The following is a 19,205-nucleotide window of genomic DNA, read 5'->3' as shown; positions in this document are numbered from 1 at the left end:
TGCACGCTCATGCAAGAGGCTCTGTGACTTAACCACTGGAGGGAGGGGGGAGGAGAGAGAATGAAAGGGACAGAGAGAGTGGATGTTGGAGGGGGGTGGGTAATTAAAACTTCATTAGTCTCTGTGCTTGTTTTATCAAAGCGTGCACGCGCACTGCTGCTCGCTGCCACCGCTACCGCTGCCGCTGCTGCTGCTTAACTGTGTCTTATCTGCCTCTGAGGCACAGCGCGCATCCTGCAGAGCCCTGAACTCAGGTTCAACTCCACAAAGGGCCGCAAAGCAGTGCTGCCACTGTGGCGTACATCCCTGCAGAGCCGGTATAAACACATGCACGCACGCACCCACGTGCACACACACACATACTCTCACACACACACACTCTTTCACACACACGCACCCGAACTCTCACACACACACATACTCTCACACACACACACTCTCACACACACGCACACGAACTCTCACACACACACATACTCTCACACACACACACTCTCACACACACGCACACGAACTCTCACACACACACATACTCTCGCACACACGCACTACACACACACACACACACACACACACACACACAGAGATGCAAACACACAGACACACATTCCATATGCACTTATGCACACAAATATATACAGATCCACACAATGGCTTATTTCCGGGCTCAGTTAGTTATTGTTCTGGCCTGTATTGTAAAGTCGCCTGTCTTTAAGCTGACATGCGTGGCTGAGACTCAGGGTTGGTGGAGAAACTGTTGGAAGGAGGCAAGAGAGGAAATGAATTCTGCAACGTGAGCAGAACTAACAAGCTATTTGGAAAGTTACTGAGCCCTCTTTTCCTCATGCCTGCCCTCCCTCTTTTCCAGGCCCTGCGCCCCTCTCTGGATTATACTAATGCTCAAATTAAATTATGTTTATTAACGCACGCTGAGGATGGAGCACTTGCAGGCCTGAATCAGAATGCAGGGGGAACATTTGGCTGTTGGGGAGAGAGGCCTCCTCTCTTCTCCTTCATCAATATTCAGCCACTGCTCCGCGCAGCCGAGTCGCACACGCACCGCATTCATGGAGCCAGACAGTCGGAGTCGGAGCCGAGCTGTCAGCCACCTCCCCCTGACTCCCCTCCCTCCCTCCCCATCGCTCTTCCTTTCACTCTTGTGTCAGTTCTCACCCCTTCTTTGCTTCTCTTCACATTTCCAGTTCAAGCATGCTTTTAGGAGAGGCTTGTTTGTGTGGAGGTGAGTCCTGTTAGAATAGACTGCGGCAAGCACTGACTGCGGATGGGCCTTCAGCAAATGTGCTACTATCAGTCGACCAAATCCTGTCGTGTTCAAACTGCCCTCTTTCACTTACAACAGAGGACATCTGCTATTACAGTGTTATTTAAGGCTTTAACACTCTCCCCCCCCACCCTTTAACATGAGATTTTTGAGGAATGCCAAGGCCAGAGCCAGAAAGCCCATAGGGAGATGAGTGAAAAAGAAGCGGTCAAGTTTTCCAAATGTAAGACTCACTTGGTGTGGCTGCCCAATGTCTTCACAGGACGGTGCTGTGGTCACACCCTGCAGCAGATTGGACTCACCTTTGTTGGACGCCTTCATTACTGCTTAGCACTGAGTCACCGGAAAGAGAGAAAGTAAAAAAGAGAGGGAGAGTGAGAAAAAGGGACGGAGGAAGGCAGGGAGAGGGAGAAAGAAAGATAAGAGATGGAGAGAGTGAGGGAATGAAAGGTAGAGAGAGAGAGGGATAGCGGAAGAGTGTGGCCAGGCGATGTGAAGAACCTTGGATAAGTGTGGCCACTGGGCACATGAATAATGCAGTTCCGCCGCTGCCTCTCATTTCTCTCATCCAAGACCCTGAGATAGAAGTCGTGAGACATTAGTCTTCCTCATTGTCATTTCAGGCCTGTCTGGTCTGGGCTGGGCTGGGTTGGGCTGGGAGAGGAGCCAGCTCCAGAGACCTTGCAGAGTAACTTTGAGCTCTTTCTGTTTCAGGGAGCTATGATGGGGAGATCATAGTATGGAATAATAGCACGGAGAACGCCCTGCGCAAACTCCGGCCAGATGGCCAGCTGGGTCTCAGATCCAAATCAGGTTTGAGCCGCACATAGTGCTAGGCTAACACGATGTGAAACTTTACAGCTATTGATCAGAGTTGTGTAAGGAGGTTGTGTTGTGTTGTGCAGGTGGTGTGCTGCTCAGGGCTAATCGGTCAGCAGCTTCGGGCCTCAGGCAGCCCTCTTCCCCCTCTGACTCATCGCTGCCACCGCATGCTGGACAGGAAGGCCCGAAGGACTGCCAGGCCATCACTAGGCTCTTCTTCTTGGAGCGACAAAAAGTGGTGACTGCTGCAGGTATAAGGTCTTCATTTTCAGGTAGACGCTTTGAAAAGAGGTCGAAGCTTAACATCTTCAAAGGGTTGACCGGGAGAAGAAGACGGAGTCAGTTGTTTTGTGGCACGGTGTGACTAATGAGTATGAATTGTCACGGCAGGAATCTTTCCTAGACTGAATGAACCGGAATCTTCTTGAGATTTGGGGATTTTCGTGATGCTTGCTTGGGCCATTGTTCCTAGGTGGGGCAGACCTGGTGTCGTGTGGGATGTCTGGCCAGGTGAGGTTCTGGAACACGGCCCAGTGCAGCCTGGTGGCTGAGTTCGTTGCCCATAAAAGGTCAGGGTCCATCATTCTGACTGTGGACAGAACTGGGAGGTACCTGGTGACGGCAGATGTGCACGGAGGAGTTAAGGTCTGGGATTTACAGGTGAGTCTGAAGAAGAGCGCCATCATCTGGGAGCGGAGTGGACACCCATGCTCTGATTTACTTTATATACAGGGATTTATTTGATTTTTTATCAATTAACAATTCATTATGTTGAAGCATTCCAAACTTAAAAACAAATATGCCACAATGACATTCATATGCCATGTCTGGCCTTGTGAGCCTCAAAGATGTATTACCAAACCAGTGACAAGGGTGGTTTTTATTTCTTGTGTGATACTGATATTCTTCCTGTTGACTGCCAGCACCGGAGGAGCCCTGGTGTCCTTGAGAGACAAAACAACCCTGACAACATAAGCAGTTGATTGATGAGGATAGCGCAGGGTGTTTGTCAATTCCCCATAACTTTCCTCAAAATAACCAGGCATCTCAATGAGGATGGATTGGATTCTCATTCTCCATTTTACTACTTCATTCCCTCAGGATAATTTGTGGTCTCACATTAACGTTTAAGACAGCCTGTTTGTTTGGTTTAATTGCCAAATGGACTTGGTTATGAATTGGCATGCCTTGTCTTAAAAAGGATCACGACGAGTGAAGATCCTGTTTGTTTACTCATAACGGAGTGAGTATGTGTAGCGTAGCACATCGAAACCAGTTGGGAACAGGGATTGAACAGATTAATCGTAAACAGTGGAAGAAGTAATGGAAAAATGATGTACACAGCTTGTTTAATCCTTCACACTGTGCCAATAAAGGCTGGCAAATGTTGCCACATGACCGAGTGCCTATACATTGCCTCTGACTGATGAATTTGTCTACTGACACTCTTATTGGCACCTCGGTCAGCCATGTGGTCAGGACATTGATGCTACCACTGAACTGATTAGTCTCATGTGGTTTTATTGATCTCTGTCTCAGGACTACTGCCTTCAGGCCAGTGATGGAGTACTCAAACAAGACCCCGAGCTCCTGTCCAGTCTCCGGCCCCACATGGACTGCGTCACTCACCTGGAGACCTGTGTCCATGGCGACCAGCTCTTCCTCCTGTCCACATCTACAGACTGTACTGTGGCCCTTAGCTACTTGCCAGGACACTGTGTGGGGATATTTGGGCAGGTCAGTAACAACAAACAACAATAACACCATCATCAAGAACAACATTGCAAGTAATGAACAGATGCGCTACATTAGCAAAAATGCCTATGCTTCCTGTTAAAATGACTGTGATTCTTGCTATCCTACCTGCCACCACTAGGAGGAGCACTGGCACCTTGGCAGGACAGAGTGCAGCCTCCCAACAGAGGTGCAGGATCGAGAATTCGAGGACGGTGAGATGGCCAAGTCACCCCTCACTCCTCAAGGGTCTCATGGGCCTCACAGTGCTGAAGACTCTGCTCTGTTGGGTAAAGATGCCTGTCCAGCTGAGGAGAAGGATCATGACCAGTAAGTCCTACAACACTGCCATGGGCGTGTAATATAAGCATGCAACACCAGTAGGGGTGGCTGGACGCCATGCTGCCTATGGTGGTGGATGTCTGTGGGTATGTCTGAGTTAGACGTATTGATATTTATCCTGCATCCCTCACCTCTTGGTTTTCTTCCCAAACAGACGGTACTTTGAGGCTCAGCCCTCTCAGGTTTGGGTGTAAACAGGCAGCTGGTGGGTAAATGCCAGCAGAAGGGCTCTTTCCACACGAGAGCCTTTATCACATAATTACCTCAGAAATCCATTACGGCTGCTTCACATGCACAGAATAAATCGACGAAAGTGTCTAATGCTCTCGCAATGCCACTGCAACACCAGTTTAACTTCACAACTCATGTAGCCACTCGTAGCACCCCCATTGCAAGAAGAACTGGAGAATACCAGATCAAAGAGAGTTCCGGATCAATTAGGTATTAATTATTTATCTGATTTAAAATTTGGAAGGGCGGACTCAAAGCTCAGATACTTATTATTACTCACAAGAAATCAGAATCTTATAGTTCACTACGTCTGAATTTCAGAAGGTATCTGATTTTATATTAAGGTGCAGGTATCTTATTTTGGGTCAGACGTCCACCATTTCCTGTGTGAGTTTGCAATGGAGGCTTTGATCAAATTATTCGACTGGGTTGGATATGGGATTACTGTTGGATGTGATGGAAGAATCTTTAGTCTTACACCATCCTGGATCTCTGGAACAGGGAGCACATTCAGTTTCTAGCGTTCACTATGAACCTCAACACTTGATGCTCTACAGGTTCTGCCAGTTGAGATATTTACCTGGGACGGGGCAAAATTCTGATCCCTCGGACACAAGATACAAGATATCACAGCATGAAACGGACTGAGGACAACAGAGACTAGTCTTCTTCACAGAGCTAGGATCTGGAGCAGAGTAGGTACCTTAAGTATGCAACGTACAGAAGGGTTTAGAGGGGTCATGACCAAGACGTAATCCCCCAAGGACAGACTAAATGGGCTTACCACCGAGAGAACACTCTGTATGTAAAGAAAAAGCAGGCCCCGTAAATGTCAAGGTATAATTTGTGCTCTGGCTCCTTTGCTGTGGTGGTTACTATAAAAAGTTCGGTTAGAAATGTTTTGGTGTATGTCAAGCGGAAAAAATCAGATGCAGTGAAGCAGACACAAAAACCACATGCATTCATTTGCACGTACGCTTGCACACCCATACACACACACACACACACACACACACACACTGATGACGACAGTCGTACCCTTCACTCGGCACTAGTGGGTCGTCAGAATGGTACCTGTGTCATCTTGACGGTGATTGTGCCCCCGGGGCACCACGGCCAGGGGTGAGAGGCAGAGGAAGGGGGCATGATGGGAACGAGGCAGAGGAAGGGGGCATGATGGGATAGTGCAGCTGGAAGACCCAGGGCGAACAGGATGCAGATCATCAACCGGCTCTGAGTAAAATCAGAGTTTAAAAGTTCACATCGTTATTGCTTTGTCTGAGCAAAACTCTGACCGTGCTGAGCACTCCCCGGTTTCCCAGCATGGTGCAATTATCAGAAAACATTGAGCCCTCTGATCCCATTACATTTAGTTATCCCATATCCTCAGATGGTTATGAGTCTGAATGCAATGGGATAAATGCCTCACGCAGTGGTTTGGATAAATGGCTGCCTGCAATGGTTTGACATCAGACTTCATTTCCACTGGCAGAGCATCAGTTGAATTTGGCTTCTCTTTTCTCCCCTGCCTCACGGAGGGAGCTAATGATAATTATTTCACCATCTCCAAGGGAACCTCGCGAGACCAGTGGAGCTGTGAAGACTCACTGTGTTCTGGGGAGAAGCTCTGAGCCCAGGCATGGCCTGAAGGAGACCGACAGGAGGCAGCATGTACACAACAGATTTTCCACCTCTATGACTGTTGGTGAGTCTCGGATTCGTAGAGTTAGGGAAGTGACTTGGTCCTCAATGCTTCCAGTACACCTGCTGAAGAGACCAAGTCCATTCTGTACATCCTTTGGCTTTTAGCTTTTGTGCTAGCCTGGTATAACCAGGCGCTTAATCACTTTATGAATATAATCCCAGTGAAACTGAGCTGAGAGCAGTAGGCAACGAGCCAGGCTAGCTTCGTGCCTCCCTTCTCTCATCCCAGATGCAATCTTTTCCCCTCCACCAGGTCCATTCAGTGAGCTGACGCTCAGAGAGCTGCAGTCAGTGCAGGACCTGGAGAAGCCTGACTTCGTGGCCAACCCTCACATGTACTTTGGCCACATGTGGGACAGCACCACCCCAACCCCACCGCCCCGGCCTCCACTGAAAGAAAGTGAGCCATTACACCTGTCACGCTTACTCACTCACTCACACACACACACATACACACACACACACACACACACATACACACACACACACACACACACACACACACACACACACACACACACACACACACACACACACACACACACACAGACCAACACACACTCACTCCTAACACATTTTTGACATCAGAAGCGGATGTGACAGACTCAAGGACAGACTGTAAGTCTGCTTTTACATGTACACTTATGTGTGTCTCTCTCTCTCTGTGTATGTGTGTGTGTGTCTCTGTGTGTGTGTGTGTGTGTGTGTGTGTGTGTGTGTGTGTGTGTGTGTGTGTGTGTGTGTGCTTGTCAACAGCAACACTTAAAGCATCCTTTGATGAGAGGAGTCTCTTCCCTAAGGAGGTGCTGCAGAGAGTGGAGGGGTCAGGCTTGCGTGGCAGGTCACAGGTAGCCCGAGGGGCCAAGAGGAATGCAGGACACGGACATGGCAGGTGAGTCGCTTCTGCTCATCGTCACTCTGGATGGTCATCTCTCCACTGTCATTCTGTTCCAGAGCCTCTCTTCTCTTCACTGTGGTGAAACATATCTGTTGGACTAGATCATAAAATGGCTGTGCCTTTTGGATAATCCTCTGTGACGTGTGTTGAGTCTGTCAGCTAGTGTTGATGTAGTTTTGTAAGTGGAGTGGTTGTTGATTTGACCTAATATGGCTGCTGTTATTGTTCTCTTTTCTGTACAGAAAACTTAAAGTGAATTTCTCGGGAGCCTTCAAAATCAAGTAAACATTCCTCCTGACCGTTTGCTTGAAGACAATTTGTGTAAACCTTGACATGCAAACACGCAACACACCTTACATGTGTACAGACATACTGTATACACACATCACACATCACATGTGTACAGACATACACACACGCAACACGCGTCTTTGAGAATGCTCTGTGTAATGTCTGAATATGAAAGTATTTATGCATATATAAATGTAGTTTTATTTAAACCACACTAGGAGTCTTCTGTTTAGTTGGCAGTTTCAGCTGCAATTTATGTACTCTGTGTTTCTGTTTTCCATATCTAAACAATATTAAGGGATTCGGTGCCATTCATGCAGTATTAAATATATAAAGTTCTGGAGCACTCTGTATTTGCCTTAATAAAAGCTTTTTCCAAATAAAATGTGCCGGCATTCTTTTTTTTTTTTTCAGGCGCTTGTGAATGTAATGTGAAGTTATGCCATTTCAATTTACTGGGGAAAATATGATGGCAACATGGCTGTAGCTTACCTCTTCATTGTTGCACTTGAGTGAGTTTGTGTGTGTGTGTGTGTGTGTGTGTTTGTTTGTTTGAAAGAGAGAGTTGTTTGGGGGTGAGTGGTGGTGTTTGTGTGTAGGAGAGAGTGTTTGTGTGTAGGAGAGAGTAAGTTAAGTGTGTGTGTGTGTGTGTGTGTGTGTGTGTGTGTGTGTTTGTGTTTAGGAGAGAGTAAGTTAAGTGTGTGTGTGTGTGTGTGTGTGTGTGTGTGTGTGTGTGTGTGTGTGTGTGTGTGTGTGTGTGTGTGTGTGTGTGTGTGTGTTGTGTTTAGGAGAGAGTAAGTTAAGTGTGTGTGTGTGTGTGTGCGTGGGTGTGTGTGTGTGTGTGTGTGTCTGTTTGTGTGTGTGTGTGTGTGTGTGTGTGTGTGTGTGTGTGTGTGTGTGTGTGTGTGTGTGTGTGTGTGTGTGTGTGTGTGTGTGTGTGTGTGTGTGTGCACGGTGTTTGTGTAACCAGGTGAGAATGTTGGCAAGCCAGGCCCGGCAGCTGCTGCAGTATCTGTCCCCACAAACGCTGCTATCAGTTTGGCCTTGAGGAGTGGCCAACCTTGGACAGCCTTGCCTGGATCTGTCTCCCTGTATCCTGTGTGCGTTCTCTGGCCTCAAGGTAAGGACACAACTTCTGAGTCGTTCGGTTGTTCTGCTTGCCTCATTTAGCAGCAAGGTTGATGAGCAGTGCCATCTAATTTCCAATATGCTGTGTTGGCTATGGTGCTGCATTAGCCAGCGCTGAAGGGAATGGCTTAGAATCCTTGATGTGAATTTATGACCTACCTATTGATCCTTGTTTAGGCAGTGATAGTGGAGAAAACAAATGAACTAATATGTAGACTGTGCTAGCAGGCAGTGGATAATTAGGGACTGGAGAAAAAAGGTGCAGCTTTTAATCAGCGTTTTACGGATCTGTTGTTAATGACTCACTTGTTGTCCTTCAACCTTTGTCCCTAAACACAAGTATGTAGGCTAACACATGGAATATTTCCTCTATAAACCAAATTGAACCAAACTTTTCTTTGCGTCAGTTTAATAGTTTGGGTTTCACGTCTCAAGGTGATTAGGATATTAGCCAAAAGGAGGCGTTGAGACAAAATAGGCTCAGTCAATGGGACAGGTGAATGTACTCAGAGTAAGACCATTACGCTGTTTCTGGCTCTAAGTCCCACTTGTTCAGTCATTAGTTGATGTAGAGATATAACGGGGGGGGGGGGGGGGGGGGGGGGGGGACTGTGTTATTTATGGCCCCAACGTACGCTAATCTCTGTACCCACATAGAGGGCTGAAATAACTGCAATAACGGCCGCTTGTTCTTTGCTCCGCCTCCCACGCGTTGAAAAGGCCAATTTAGGATGGTTACACGTTTCTTGAAAAAGAGCCAGTACTGTGGAGATGCGAAAATAATTAGCTTGTGCTGTTGTTGCATCGCACACCTGTTGGTGCTGACACGCGAAACAGATGTGAGGTGGTCCATCACAGCTGATGAACATTTGGTCATGGATGGAATTCATTTACTATAAAATGTTTCAAAAGTAAAAAGTTAGCTAGACTGCAAATTGGTCATGGTTGAAATAACTTTAATTTTGTCTTTCACAGTTACAAGTCTCATGGAATTACTCTTTCTTCTCTCCAAATAGTATCAGGAGACTTATTGCAGCTATGCTGCTGTTCATACTGCCACTGCTGTTAGTGTCAGTTAGTGGTCAGACGGACACTGACCCCTCAGCCCCTCTCACTGATGCTAGCACTGCTTTGGCACTGAAGCTCTACCGGGGAGTGGCAGCCTTGGATCCTGATGATAACGCTGTGCTGTGCCCACTTGGGATGATCCAGATGCTAGCTCAAGTTCAACTCGGGGCAAGGGGCAGCACGCTCCATCAGCTTAGGAGGGCAATGCACCCAGTTGATGTCCAGAATGGTGAGGAGAAGTGCTCTTAACACAGTCCCTGGGCAAACCATCACAGGCATCATACAAATGTCTTCCACCTCTGGGTCAGGCTTATTTGTCGTGTGTGTGTGTGTGTGTGTGTGTGTGTGTGTGTGTGTGTGTGTGTGTGTGTGTGTGTGTGTGTGTGTGTGTGTGTGTGTGTGTGTGTGTGTGAGTGAGAGTGTGTGTGTGTATGTGTGTACCTCTCTTCTTAGATGCATTCCTGCTTCTTCTGCAGAAGGAGGCTGAGGCCATTGTCTCCCAACAGAAAGGCAGTGAGGAGGAGGCATTTCATATGGCCATGGCCAGTGCCCTCTTCCTGCAGGAAGGGTTTCCCCTGAGAGAGGCTTACCTGCAGACCAGCCGAGTTCACCTCCACACCTCCCTCAAGCATGTGGACTTCTTCCATGCCTCCAAGGCTGCTCATGAGATTAACATGTGGGTGGAGAGCCAGACCAATGGTAAATGAGAGAAGAGAGAGAGAGAGAGAGAGAGAGAGAGAGAGAGAGAAATTAGTGACTTTAAAAAATTGCTGGAAAGTGCCATCACATTTAAAACCCTGAGCAGTCCACTCAGTTCAGCTCTATTCAATGTGACTCAAGCGATCCCTTTTCACTCCATTTCATTTTGTTTCAATTATGTTGAAGTGTCAGGGTCACATTTAAAAGTGTCGTTTAGACTGTGTATTTTCCCCCCAAACGGTGCATTTTCTCTCGTACTGAAATGTTAAAATGATCGTCACGATGGATGCTAATGATCAGAGCAGAGCTCATTACCGTTAATGTGAGTGATTCTGCACATGCTCAGTGAAGCCTCAGTGATCCAGAAATAGTCCCATTGCACTCGCAAGGCAAAACAGTACTGTAACTAATTTGAAATTCAGATCAGCCACTGCAAGTGATACCAGTCCAAATTCCCAATTAATTTCATTCACAGTGTATAATAAATGCAATGCTTGCTGCTCCTCTCTAAATACAACGACCAAGTTGCCAGAAACAGGGAGCATTGCAGAGTACCCCTGAGCCCGCGGTTGTATTAGCATTTCAAATTGAGTTATATGCTTAAGCAATGTTCTTGCTCCTATTGCTATTTACAACTGTGCAATGTTATTTGTTTTCTGTGCACAAATGCATTTACACAGAACTGCACACAAAACAATAATGAAAATATTCTGCCAGAAAAACGCTACTCTCATTTCCACTCTTTGCTCGCAATTTACTGTTTTATCTTATTTCCAAGCCCTCTGAAGGATCCACAAGGCAAAAATGATAAACTTATTTTTTTCCTTAAAGGGGTTGAGAGTGAAAAAGTCTGTGTAATGATGATGAAAGACACACAAAGACATAAGTCTCCCACAGCATCAGTTCTGAAAGAAAGAAAGAAAAAAAAGTCCCCTGATTCGTCTTGCAGCCCTTCCTTGGTTGGTTCATTGTAGCCACTAGCCTAAATAAGATTTCAAATCCGCAGAGATTTGTAACCGGTTGCTGAAATTGCCTCCGCCTACTGCTGCCTAATGGTGTCTCTCACTGTCACCACATTAACCAGACTTCAAAGATAATAGTTTAATGCCTGAACCATGCTCCCTCTCCTCTGCCCTGATAAGAAGCTATTATTATTTTGTTGATAATTGTTATTATGACGTAATTTCATCCGAGATAAAAAAAAAGATATTTCTCTTCATTTAGAGGGATTACACCATAGAATTGACCATAACTGAGGCATAATAGCCTCGAATAAAGAGACACTGAGTCTCTCTGCGATGCTGCAGAACTCTAATGCATTTACCCATATGGGTTGTTGCTTTGGGCCTGACTGAACCCACATCCAACATCCGAACTTAAATTATTTTAAGTGATTAAAAAACACAAACTTAGGCCCGCCCTAGAGTTGTACACAGCACATTTTTGGGAGGTGATTTAGTTATGTTCTGTTGGCCTCCAATGTCTGCATACAAAGGTGTTTGGAGAAGTTGGATAGGCTTGTAGGGAATGAATCAGACAGCAGTGTTGTGTTTATCCACATTCACTCACTTAGTTTGACAGATTTAAGGTGTCACACAAAAGAGCAAAGTACCAGGCCACAAATCAGGGAACCAAGCATATCAGAAATGGAAAAAAATGTCCAAATATCCAAACAACAATTTAAGTCTACTGATACAAAAATGGAGAAAGCATGCCATTTTTCTTATTACACCCACTTAGAAATTGGTTATCGGTTGTACTTGCTTTTGTATACAGGCCTGCCTCACAAACAATTCAGCTGCAATTGGTGGAGGCTGCATGCCCTACTCTATGTATTTGAGAATAGATTTAAATCTGTGCCATGCTTTTCTGAAGCATTTTTGATGGGTGTCATTAATCACCAGAGTCTGTTAATCAGCCAAATGGCAGCAGTTTGACTACTGTTGCTTGCCTTGGCATTTATTCTGTGCGGCCCAGAAGTGGAGCCCAAATGAGGCTAACTCAGTGTCACATGCATCCAGTCCTCTAGTCTATTACTCTGAAAATAGTTGAGGGTATTTTATGCAGGCGATATACCTCAAATAAACTCTAATGATCATTTCTTAATTTTTCTTTCCCCTAAAATGATGACTTTGTCCTTTTATGCCCTTCACTGCTCAATGTGAACGCCACTCTCCCTCTCCCCCTCTCTCTTTCTCTCTTTCTCTCCCTCTCTCTGTCTCTCCCTTTCTGTTTCTCTCCCTCTTTCCCTTTCTCCCTCTCCGGCTTTGAATCAGGTAAGATCTGGCAGCTGTTCTCCAGCGATGACTTTGGCCCGCTCAGTCGTGTGGCTTTGGTGAACGCTGTTTACTTTAAGGGCTCCTGGCAGCAGCCGTTCCCTCGCGAGAACACGGCCCTGAGAGGCTTCACTAAGAGGGACGGCTCCGTCGCCCATGTCCCAATGATGTATCACAAGCTCCAGGCCAACATCGGTGGGTACTCTTCAAAACTGTTTGTGTGGGACTCTCACGCCCAGATCTACTGGAGAACAGGTGGGTTAGGGACAGAGTGAGGAGCACTGTCTCTCATCATGCTGGAGCAAAGTCATGCCCAAGAACAGACACACAGTGATGAGAAATAGGGCCACAATTTTGGGGACACATTGTATTTTCAAATGGTTCATGGATGCACGTATTAATGCTGTTTGTCATTCTCCATTTGTGAAGCCAGGGGACAGAATTCCATTGCATTGCTTTAATGTGTTTTTAATTTCAAATTGATTACCATTAAGCACTTTGTTTTCATCTTCAGTATATGCTAGTGGAATGGGATTTATTGTTTGCCGCCTCATAATGGCTCCACTTGTTTTCATGTAGATGAAAAGCACTATTTGTCTTGTGTGCATATGTTTCCGTGTCTGCTTCCATGCATGGGCAATGGCACGTTTGTATTTTCTGATGCGTATCTGTGTGTGTGGTTCTGTAGGATACTTCCCCCTTGGGGAGAGTGAGGTACAGCTTCTGGAGCTGGTGTATGGGCAGGGCGAGGCCAGTTTCATTGTGCTGCTGCCAGACTCAGTGGAGGGGCTGCCAGAGCTGGAGAAAGACCTCACTCAGCAGCTGCTAAACGCATGGATGACCCAAACTCAGCAGGAGGAAGTTGAAGTCCACCTGCCCAGGTATACTCACACGCACACACACACACACACACACACACGCACACGCACACGCACACACACACACACACGCACACGCACACGCACATGCACATGTACACTACACGCACACGCACACGCACACGCACACGCACACGCACACGCACACACAAACACAGATATGCATTCAAACACACACACACACACAGATATGCACACAAACTCAAAAACATACACAGAAACAGCAAAAAGCAAAAGTGGTTAGTAGACACATAGGAGAGTTAGAGAGGGACTGTTATATACGTATATATATATATATATATATATATATATATATATGTAAAGCTAAAGCTAAAGCTAAAGACATAAAAAGACCAGTGCGTGCATGTTTACAGAGACCATGTGACTGTAGACTGCAATGTCCTTTGGAGAACTATTAACTTTACCAAGTAACTCACTACGCGGGTCAAATGTAGTTGAAACTGGATAAAACAACACAGTGGGGAAAAAAGAGAAAAAGAAAAAAGCAGATGTCATGGGAAAAAAAGAAATAAAAATCAAATACGTGTTGAGGGAATGTGTCAGCTTAAAAAGACACAGAGACTACTAAGGAAGTGCAGCACTTTAAGCCAAAATGTTAAAGAGGTGTGTTTTCTTTGCCTCATCTCTTGGGTACACTGGAGTAGAAGTAATGTGTTCAGACACCCCCCATCACAAAACAGTCTGGCATCTCATCTTTACAATAAGGTTTGTAGCTCCCTGGATGTCCTCGGCTCAAACAGCGGCGCGTTTGTGAGGGTACACACGTGGTGAGCGAACGAGCAAATTCAATCTGGGGAGAACTCATTCAGAAGCCGAGCTTTTGTGTGTGTGGGAGTGCAGTGCAGGCAGGAGAGACAGAAGTGTCAGGAGAGCTTCTTAACTTGGCAATTTGACATCTCAATGTGTACGGACAGCAGGGAGAAAGAGATGAAAAATGTGAAGACTGGAGTCGCACGTCCGTGCGTGCGTGCGTGCGTGCGTGCGTGCGTGTGTGTGTATGGAGGGGTTGTGTGTCCAATCTTTTCTAGTGATGAAACGAGAAGAATAGCAAATGTTAAAAGAGATCCCTTAAATCAGTGCTCACTGGGCTGTATCGCAGTGGCAGACTCAAACACTTTTCAAAACATTTGAAGTCTGCCGTGAAGACGGTTGTCATGGGACGCATAGATAATTACTATTCAACAGCAATTAAGTGTTTTAGAATGTGTTTACTTGTCTAATGACTTTCATTTGGCTTCTTTTAGGTTTAAGGTGAACCAGAGAGTGGACTTGGAGAAGGCTCTGCGATCTTTGAACATCACAGAGCTCTTTGACCCTGGCTGTGACCTCTCGGGAATGTCAGGTGAGCCCTCACCCCGCCCGCAGGTGCGCCCCACGGTGGGTCAGGTGTGCTCCACCGTGAGTTAGGTGAGCTGCATGGTTGAGGAGAGATGGACACTTCTCGAGGAGGGAGCTCTAAACCAAACAGCTTGTCAAAGGAGGCTCCGTCGGTCGCCCAGAGATAGCACAATAGATGCCTCGCATCCATCACCCTCTCATATGCACATCTCTTTAGCGTCGACCTCCATCTTAATCTTGCTTGGGCGCTCGCCTCCCCCCTCTACGTTAACAGGATGAAGACACATACGCACGGCATTCTAATGAGGGGGTTATGGACGGCCTCGGAGGACAAGTGTGTCGTGCCATACATTCAGATGACAAACCCCCTTGTTTAACAACACACACACGCACATACACACACACACACACACACACACACACACACACACACACACACACACACACACACACAGAAACTCTCACACAGAGAGAGAGAGAGAGAGTTAGCATACTGTTTAGTGAATTTCCATACTTGTGTTGAGTGTGTCCCCTTGCCCTGGCCTGTCAGTGTTAATTCACGTCAGTGTGCCTCATGGTTGAGGGTGGGCAGTCGAATGGCATATCAGAGGACTGGGCCCACAATAAAGACACCACCTCATTAGTACAGCTCACTGCACACACACAGAGTGTAAAGACAGGGAGAGAGTGTGTGTGTGTGTGGCTGTGTGTGTGTGGCTGTGTGTGTGTGGCTGTGTGTGTGTGTGTGTGTGTGTGGGGGGGGGTGCAGGTCTAATGATGTGGTGGCTCTGTTAAACCACAGGGTCTGCTGTGGTAAATCAGCCCATGGGGCTCATTATACAGATAGAAAAACAACAGACATGCACTCAGGCATAAACACACACACACATGCACACACACACACACACACACAAACACACAGGTGTCGGAAGAGCACTTCCTTCGATACACACTCACACATAAGCTGCCCCTCAGTAAGTCTTAGTAGAGCTCAGCTGGGATGACCCTCCAGAGAAGTTTTGTTTTGATCAGTGTGTTTTATCAAAGCTCACAGGCCATCTGATGACTCCATCAGACCAAGACAAAGGCATTCAGGGCGAGAGACAGAGAGAGACAGAGAGAGAGTTAGGGGTGGAACTTCAACTCCTTGTTACAACTATGGTTGAGTTGAATCACTTCTCTTAGTGAACAGAGCAACCCAGTATCCATATCTCAGCTCCTTCTCTCTGTCTGCCAACCCATCATGTACAACTTCCCTTTTTGATTGCTTTCTCTCTTTCTCTCCCTCTCTCTCTCTCTCTCTCTCTCTCTCTCTCTCTCCCTCTCTCTTTCTCTCTCTCTCTACATCTCTTTGAGTTGAGTTCTTTCTTTTTCCTGGCTTCTTCTGCTATCATTCTTTCCCCCTCTGTCTCTCTCTCTCTCTCTTTCTGCAGGCACGGGCCAATTGCACATCTCAAAGGCTGTCCAGCGCACCTTTATTGAGGTCAATGAGGAGGGGAGTGAGGCAGCAGCCGCTACAGGTGAGATTAGATCAGACAGGAGGCTTCCTGCAACACACACACACACACACACACACACACACACACACACACACACACACACACACACACACACACTCACACACTCACACCTGCCGCCTTTGCCAAGTGATGTATTGTCCACTCTGACCAGATGGCTTTCATCACTTTGACGTCTCAAAGAGACAGAGATAGATGATGGCTGGATGATGACTTGTCATAGTCTCTGTGATTGATTTTGCCTCTGTGTGTGTGTGTGTGTGTGGACGTGTCTGTGTGTGGACGTGTCTGTGTGAGTGTGTGCGTGTGTGTGTCTGTGTGTGTGTGTGTGGATGTGTCTGTATGTGTGGACATGTCTGTGTGTGTCTGTGTCTGTGTCTGTGTCTGTGTCTGTGTCTGTGTCTGTGTCTGTGTGTGTGTGTGTGTGTGTGTGTGTGTTTGTGTGTGTGTGTGTGCACGGATGTTTGAGCTGTAGGTGGAGCAGCTGCAGTCGTCATGAGCTTACAGGGTCATCGCTTTTTAGCTGACCGTCCCTTTCTCTTCCTCATACGACACAGGCTCACAGGTACTGCACCTCATTACCATACAAATCATACACCCACTCAAACTCACACGTGACGGAAGAATACATTATTGCTTTACTGAATACCACCAGTTGCAGGACTCACTATTTCAGCCTAACTATAACATGATTGACCTGCCTGGCACCATTTGGGATGTAATATATTTGTTGTGCATTTCATGCGACAAAACAAATTCAGTCGGTGCTCAAAGCCCAAAGCCCCAGACGCACCCAGCATTCCAGAGGCTCGTCCCCTCCTGGGGATATCAGTCATTTGTCAGTGTGGCCCTGGCATCTTGAATCATTCAGGAGCTCGGTGGCGCTCCCACATCCCATCCCAGCCTTTCTCTCGCTCGCCAGTGCGGCTCCAGAATGCATTATGACAGCCGTGCCCCTGGACATGTCCATATATATAACATCCTTCTCTAATATCCTGCCTTGTGCAATTTCTCCCCCCAAACGGGTTCTTCCTCGGTGCCGGGGCTGAGGTTATGCATACAAACGCTTATTTCTTTCCCCCCGCAGGAGCCGTGCTGTTCATGGGCCGTGTGATGCAGCCCGAGCTGATTGAGACCAGAGGAAGAGACACACAGGCCCTCTGAGGCCCCGCTAATGACTCTAATGACCCACATTAAAAAACACTTACCCGCAAAACGCCCGGAAAAAAAGTGCGTGTTTGTGTAATGTGGGCTTTGATATCTCCCTTTCTTGCTTTGTTCCTGTTCTTTTTTCTTTACTCTCTCTTTTCACATACCCCCCGCACTCCCCCTTTTCCCTGCCATCTACCTTTTCACCTCCTCCCACCTCTCTTCTTTTATTAATAATGCCGCAGTTGTCTGTGGTAATCAGCCCATCGCTTGGCCTCTTTGTGTGTTCTTCCATGAAATTAAAGCAGGTTTCTTAAGCTGCTGTTTAATCAGAGGGAGTTTTGAGGAAAAGTGCTGTGGTGCCATAAATGGCGGGGTGGCGGTGAGGGCTGGCAGGCCACTATCAGGGAGAAAGAAAGAGAGGGAGAGAAAAAAGACAGAGAGAGGAAAAGAGGGGGAAAGAGAGAGAAAGAGAGGGAGAGAAAAGTGCTTATGGAAGGAGGGGGGTATGGATGGTAAGCCACTGAAGGGCCATGAGCTGTGATCAGAAGCTCAAAGGGGGGGGGAATGATAATAGGGGGATATTTTTGGACACGTCGAGGCAGAAATCATCCATGATTGTGGCGAGTAGGTGGTTTAATATCATTGTGATTAAAAACCACAGGTGGTATGCCGGAGTTTGCCGCGTCATGCTTTAATAAGCATTAGGCTTGTTTACAGAGCCAAGCTGGATCAATGAGTTCGCACCCAGGCTCCTAATGAAATCTAGCCACTGTAGCGGTGGCAGTACTGGTGCACGGCAAACTTGAGAACGGGCTAATGTTTCAGCAACGACTCCACCGCCAGCCCTTTTTTTCTGTAGGTACATTGCTGTGGGTCTGAGCCATGAATCATTTGAAGGGATTTAAATGATTATCATAAGGAGATTATGAGGAGCGATTACAGCGAGATTCAGGCAATGATTCCAGTTAGAGCGTAAGCCTTTATAACCCGGCAGCCGTGATAACCATGACTACAGCGGTGCTGATGCTGATGACGATTAAGGGCGCTGAAGATGATGATAAGGCAGGTGAGGATGGGTAGCATTAATCTGCGATGGTTCCCCACTGTCGTTATCGATTATCCATATTTGCTGATGCACCGTATCTGCCTGTAGGAGATTTAAAAGCTTACATTACAAAGAATGGGTTTAGAATGTGCAGTCGTACAGCCTCTGGTGCTTGTGAAGGCAAGGGGTATGGTATTTCCCTCTTATCACCTGTAAGCAGCCCTTGCCGGACCGTAGCTCTCCTCATACTGATATTCATGCTGCATTGAGATGGAAAAAGGTTGTAATCTGTTGAAAAAGAGGGAACCTGAGGTTCAGGAAATCCTGCAATTTTACAAAGGGCCAACATCAAACAACAAATTGTGTGTAGTGAAAAGGAGCAAGTCAGTATGGTTTTGATCCTCGCTGAGGCGTGGTGATAATTTAACGGAATGTTATGTTTCTTAGGTGAAGTCCTGTATGCCAATGATCCTTTTCTAAATGATAGGTGGACCTGCACATGGTACCTGTAGATGGCAGTACAGGGCCACAGTTAGAGTCAGTCTAAAGTTCTACAAATGTGTCTGGAATGATTGGTCACAACAAGCATTGAAGCATGTTTCCACAAACTGATCCATAATATCTTGAATTCATTGACATATGGTTCATTTACAGCGTAAAAGCCAGAAAGTAAAGATTGTGAGATCTGGATAATAACATCTGGATAATAATACATCTAGTTGTCTCCAAACACTGCACTCAGCCAAATCAAAATGGAATCCACACAACAGCATACCACT

At 46.6% G+C, this 19,205-nt stretch overlaps 2 protein-coding genes across 2 annotated transcripts in view; both read left to right on the top strand.

Moving 5' to 3' along the window:
- The window catches only part of LOC308370361 (cilia- and flagella-associated protein 337-like), a gene marked incomplete at both ends in the record, with an annotated part of 19,882 nt that extends 11,408 nt beyond the window's left edge, over positions 1–8,474 (top strand). The window contains 8 exons of the mRNA XM_080845015.1: positions 1,997–2,095; positions 2,188–2,355; positions 2,577–2,764; positions 3,644–3,841; positions 3,981–4,168; positions 6,037–6,116; positions 6,369–6,515; positions 8,425–8,474. Of these exons, the coding sequence (XP_080701141.1) occupies positions 1,997–2,095; positions 2,188–2,355; positions 2,577–2,764; positions 3,644–3,841; positions 3,981–4,168; positions 6,037–6,116; positions 6,369–6,515; positions 8,425–8,474 (1,118 nt within the window). The remainder of the gene's footprint in view (positions 1–1,996; positions 2,096–2,187; positions 2,356–2,576; positions 2,765–3,643; positions 3,842–3,980; positions 4,169–6,036; positions 6,117–6,368; positions 6,516–8,424) is intronic.
- A 996-nt stretch (positions 8,475–9,470) lies between these two features.
- On the top strand, positions 9,471–17,393 carry LOC308370598 (serpin I2-like; the record flags this gene model as incomplete). Its single annotated transcript, XM_080845276.1, has 8 exons — positions 9,471–9,729; positions 9,954–10,199; positions 12,476–12,670; positions 13,164–13,356; positions 14,619–14,716; positions 16,146–16,232; positions 16,705–16,794; positions 17,317–17,393. The coding sequence occupies 8 exons, from the start codon at positions 9,471–9,473 to the stop codon at positions 17,391–17,393; spliced, it is 1,245 nt and encodes a 414-aa protein (XP_080701402.1).
- Positions 17,394–19,205: the final 1,812 nt, after the last annotated feature.

This window comes from Sprattus sprattus, assembly GCF_963457725.1.
Source record: "Sprattus sprattus genome assembly, chromosome: 9".
NCBI lineage: Eukaryota > Metazoa > Chordata > Actinopteri > Clupeiformes > Clupeidae > Sprattus > Sprattus sprattus.
The sequence above is the reverse complement of the archived record's forward strand: the minus strand, read 5'-3'. Positions and strand labels throughout refer to the sequence as shown.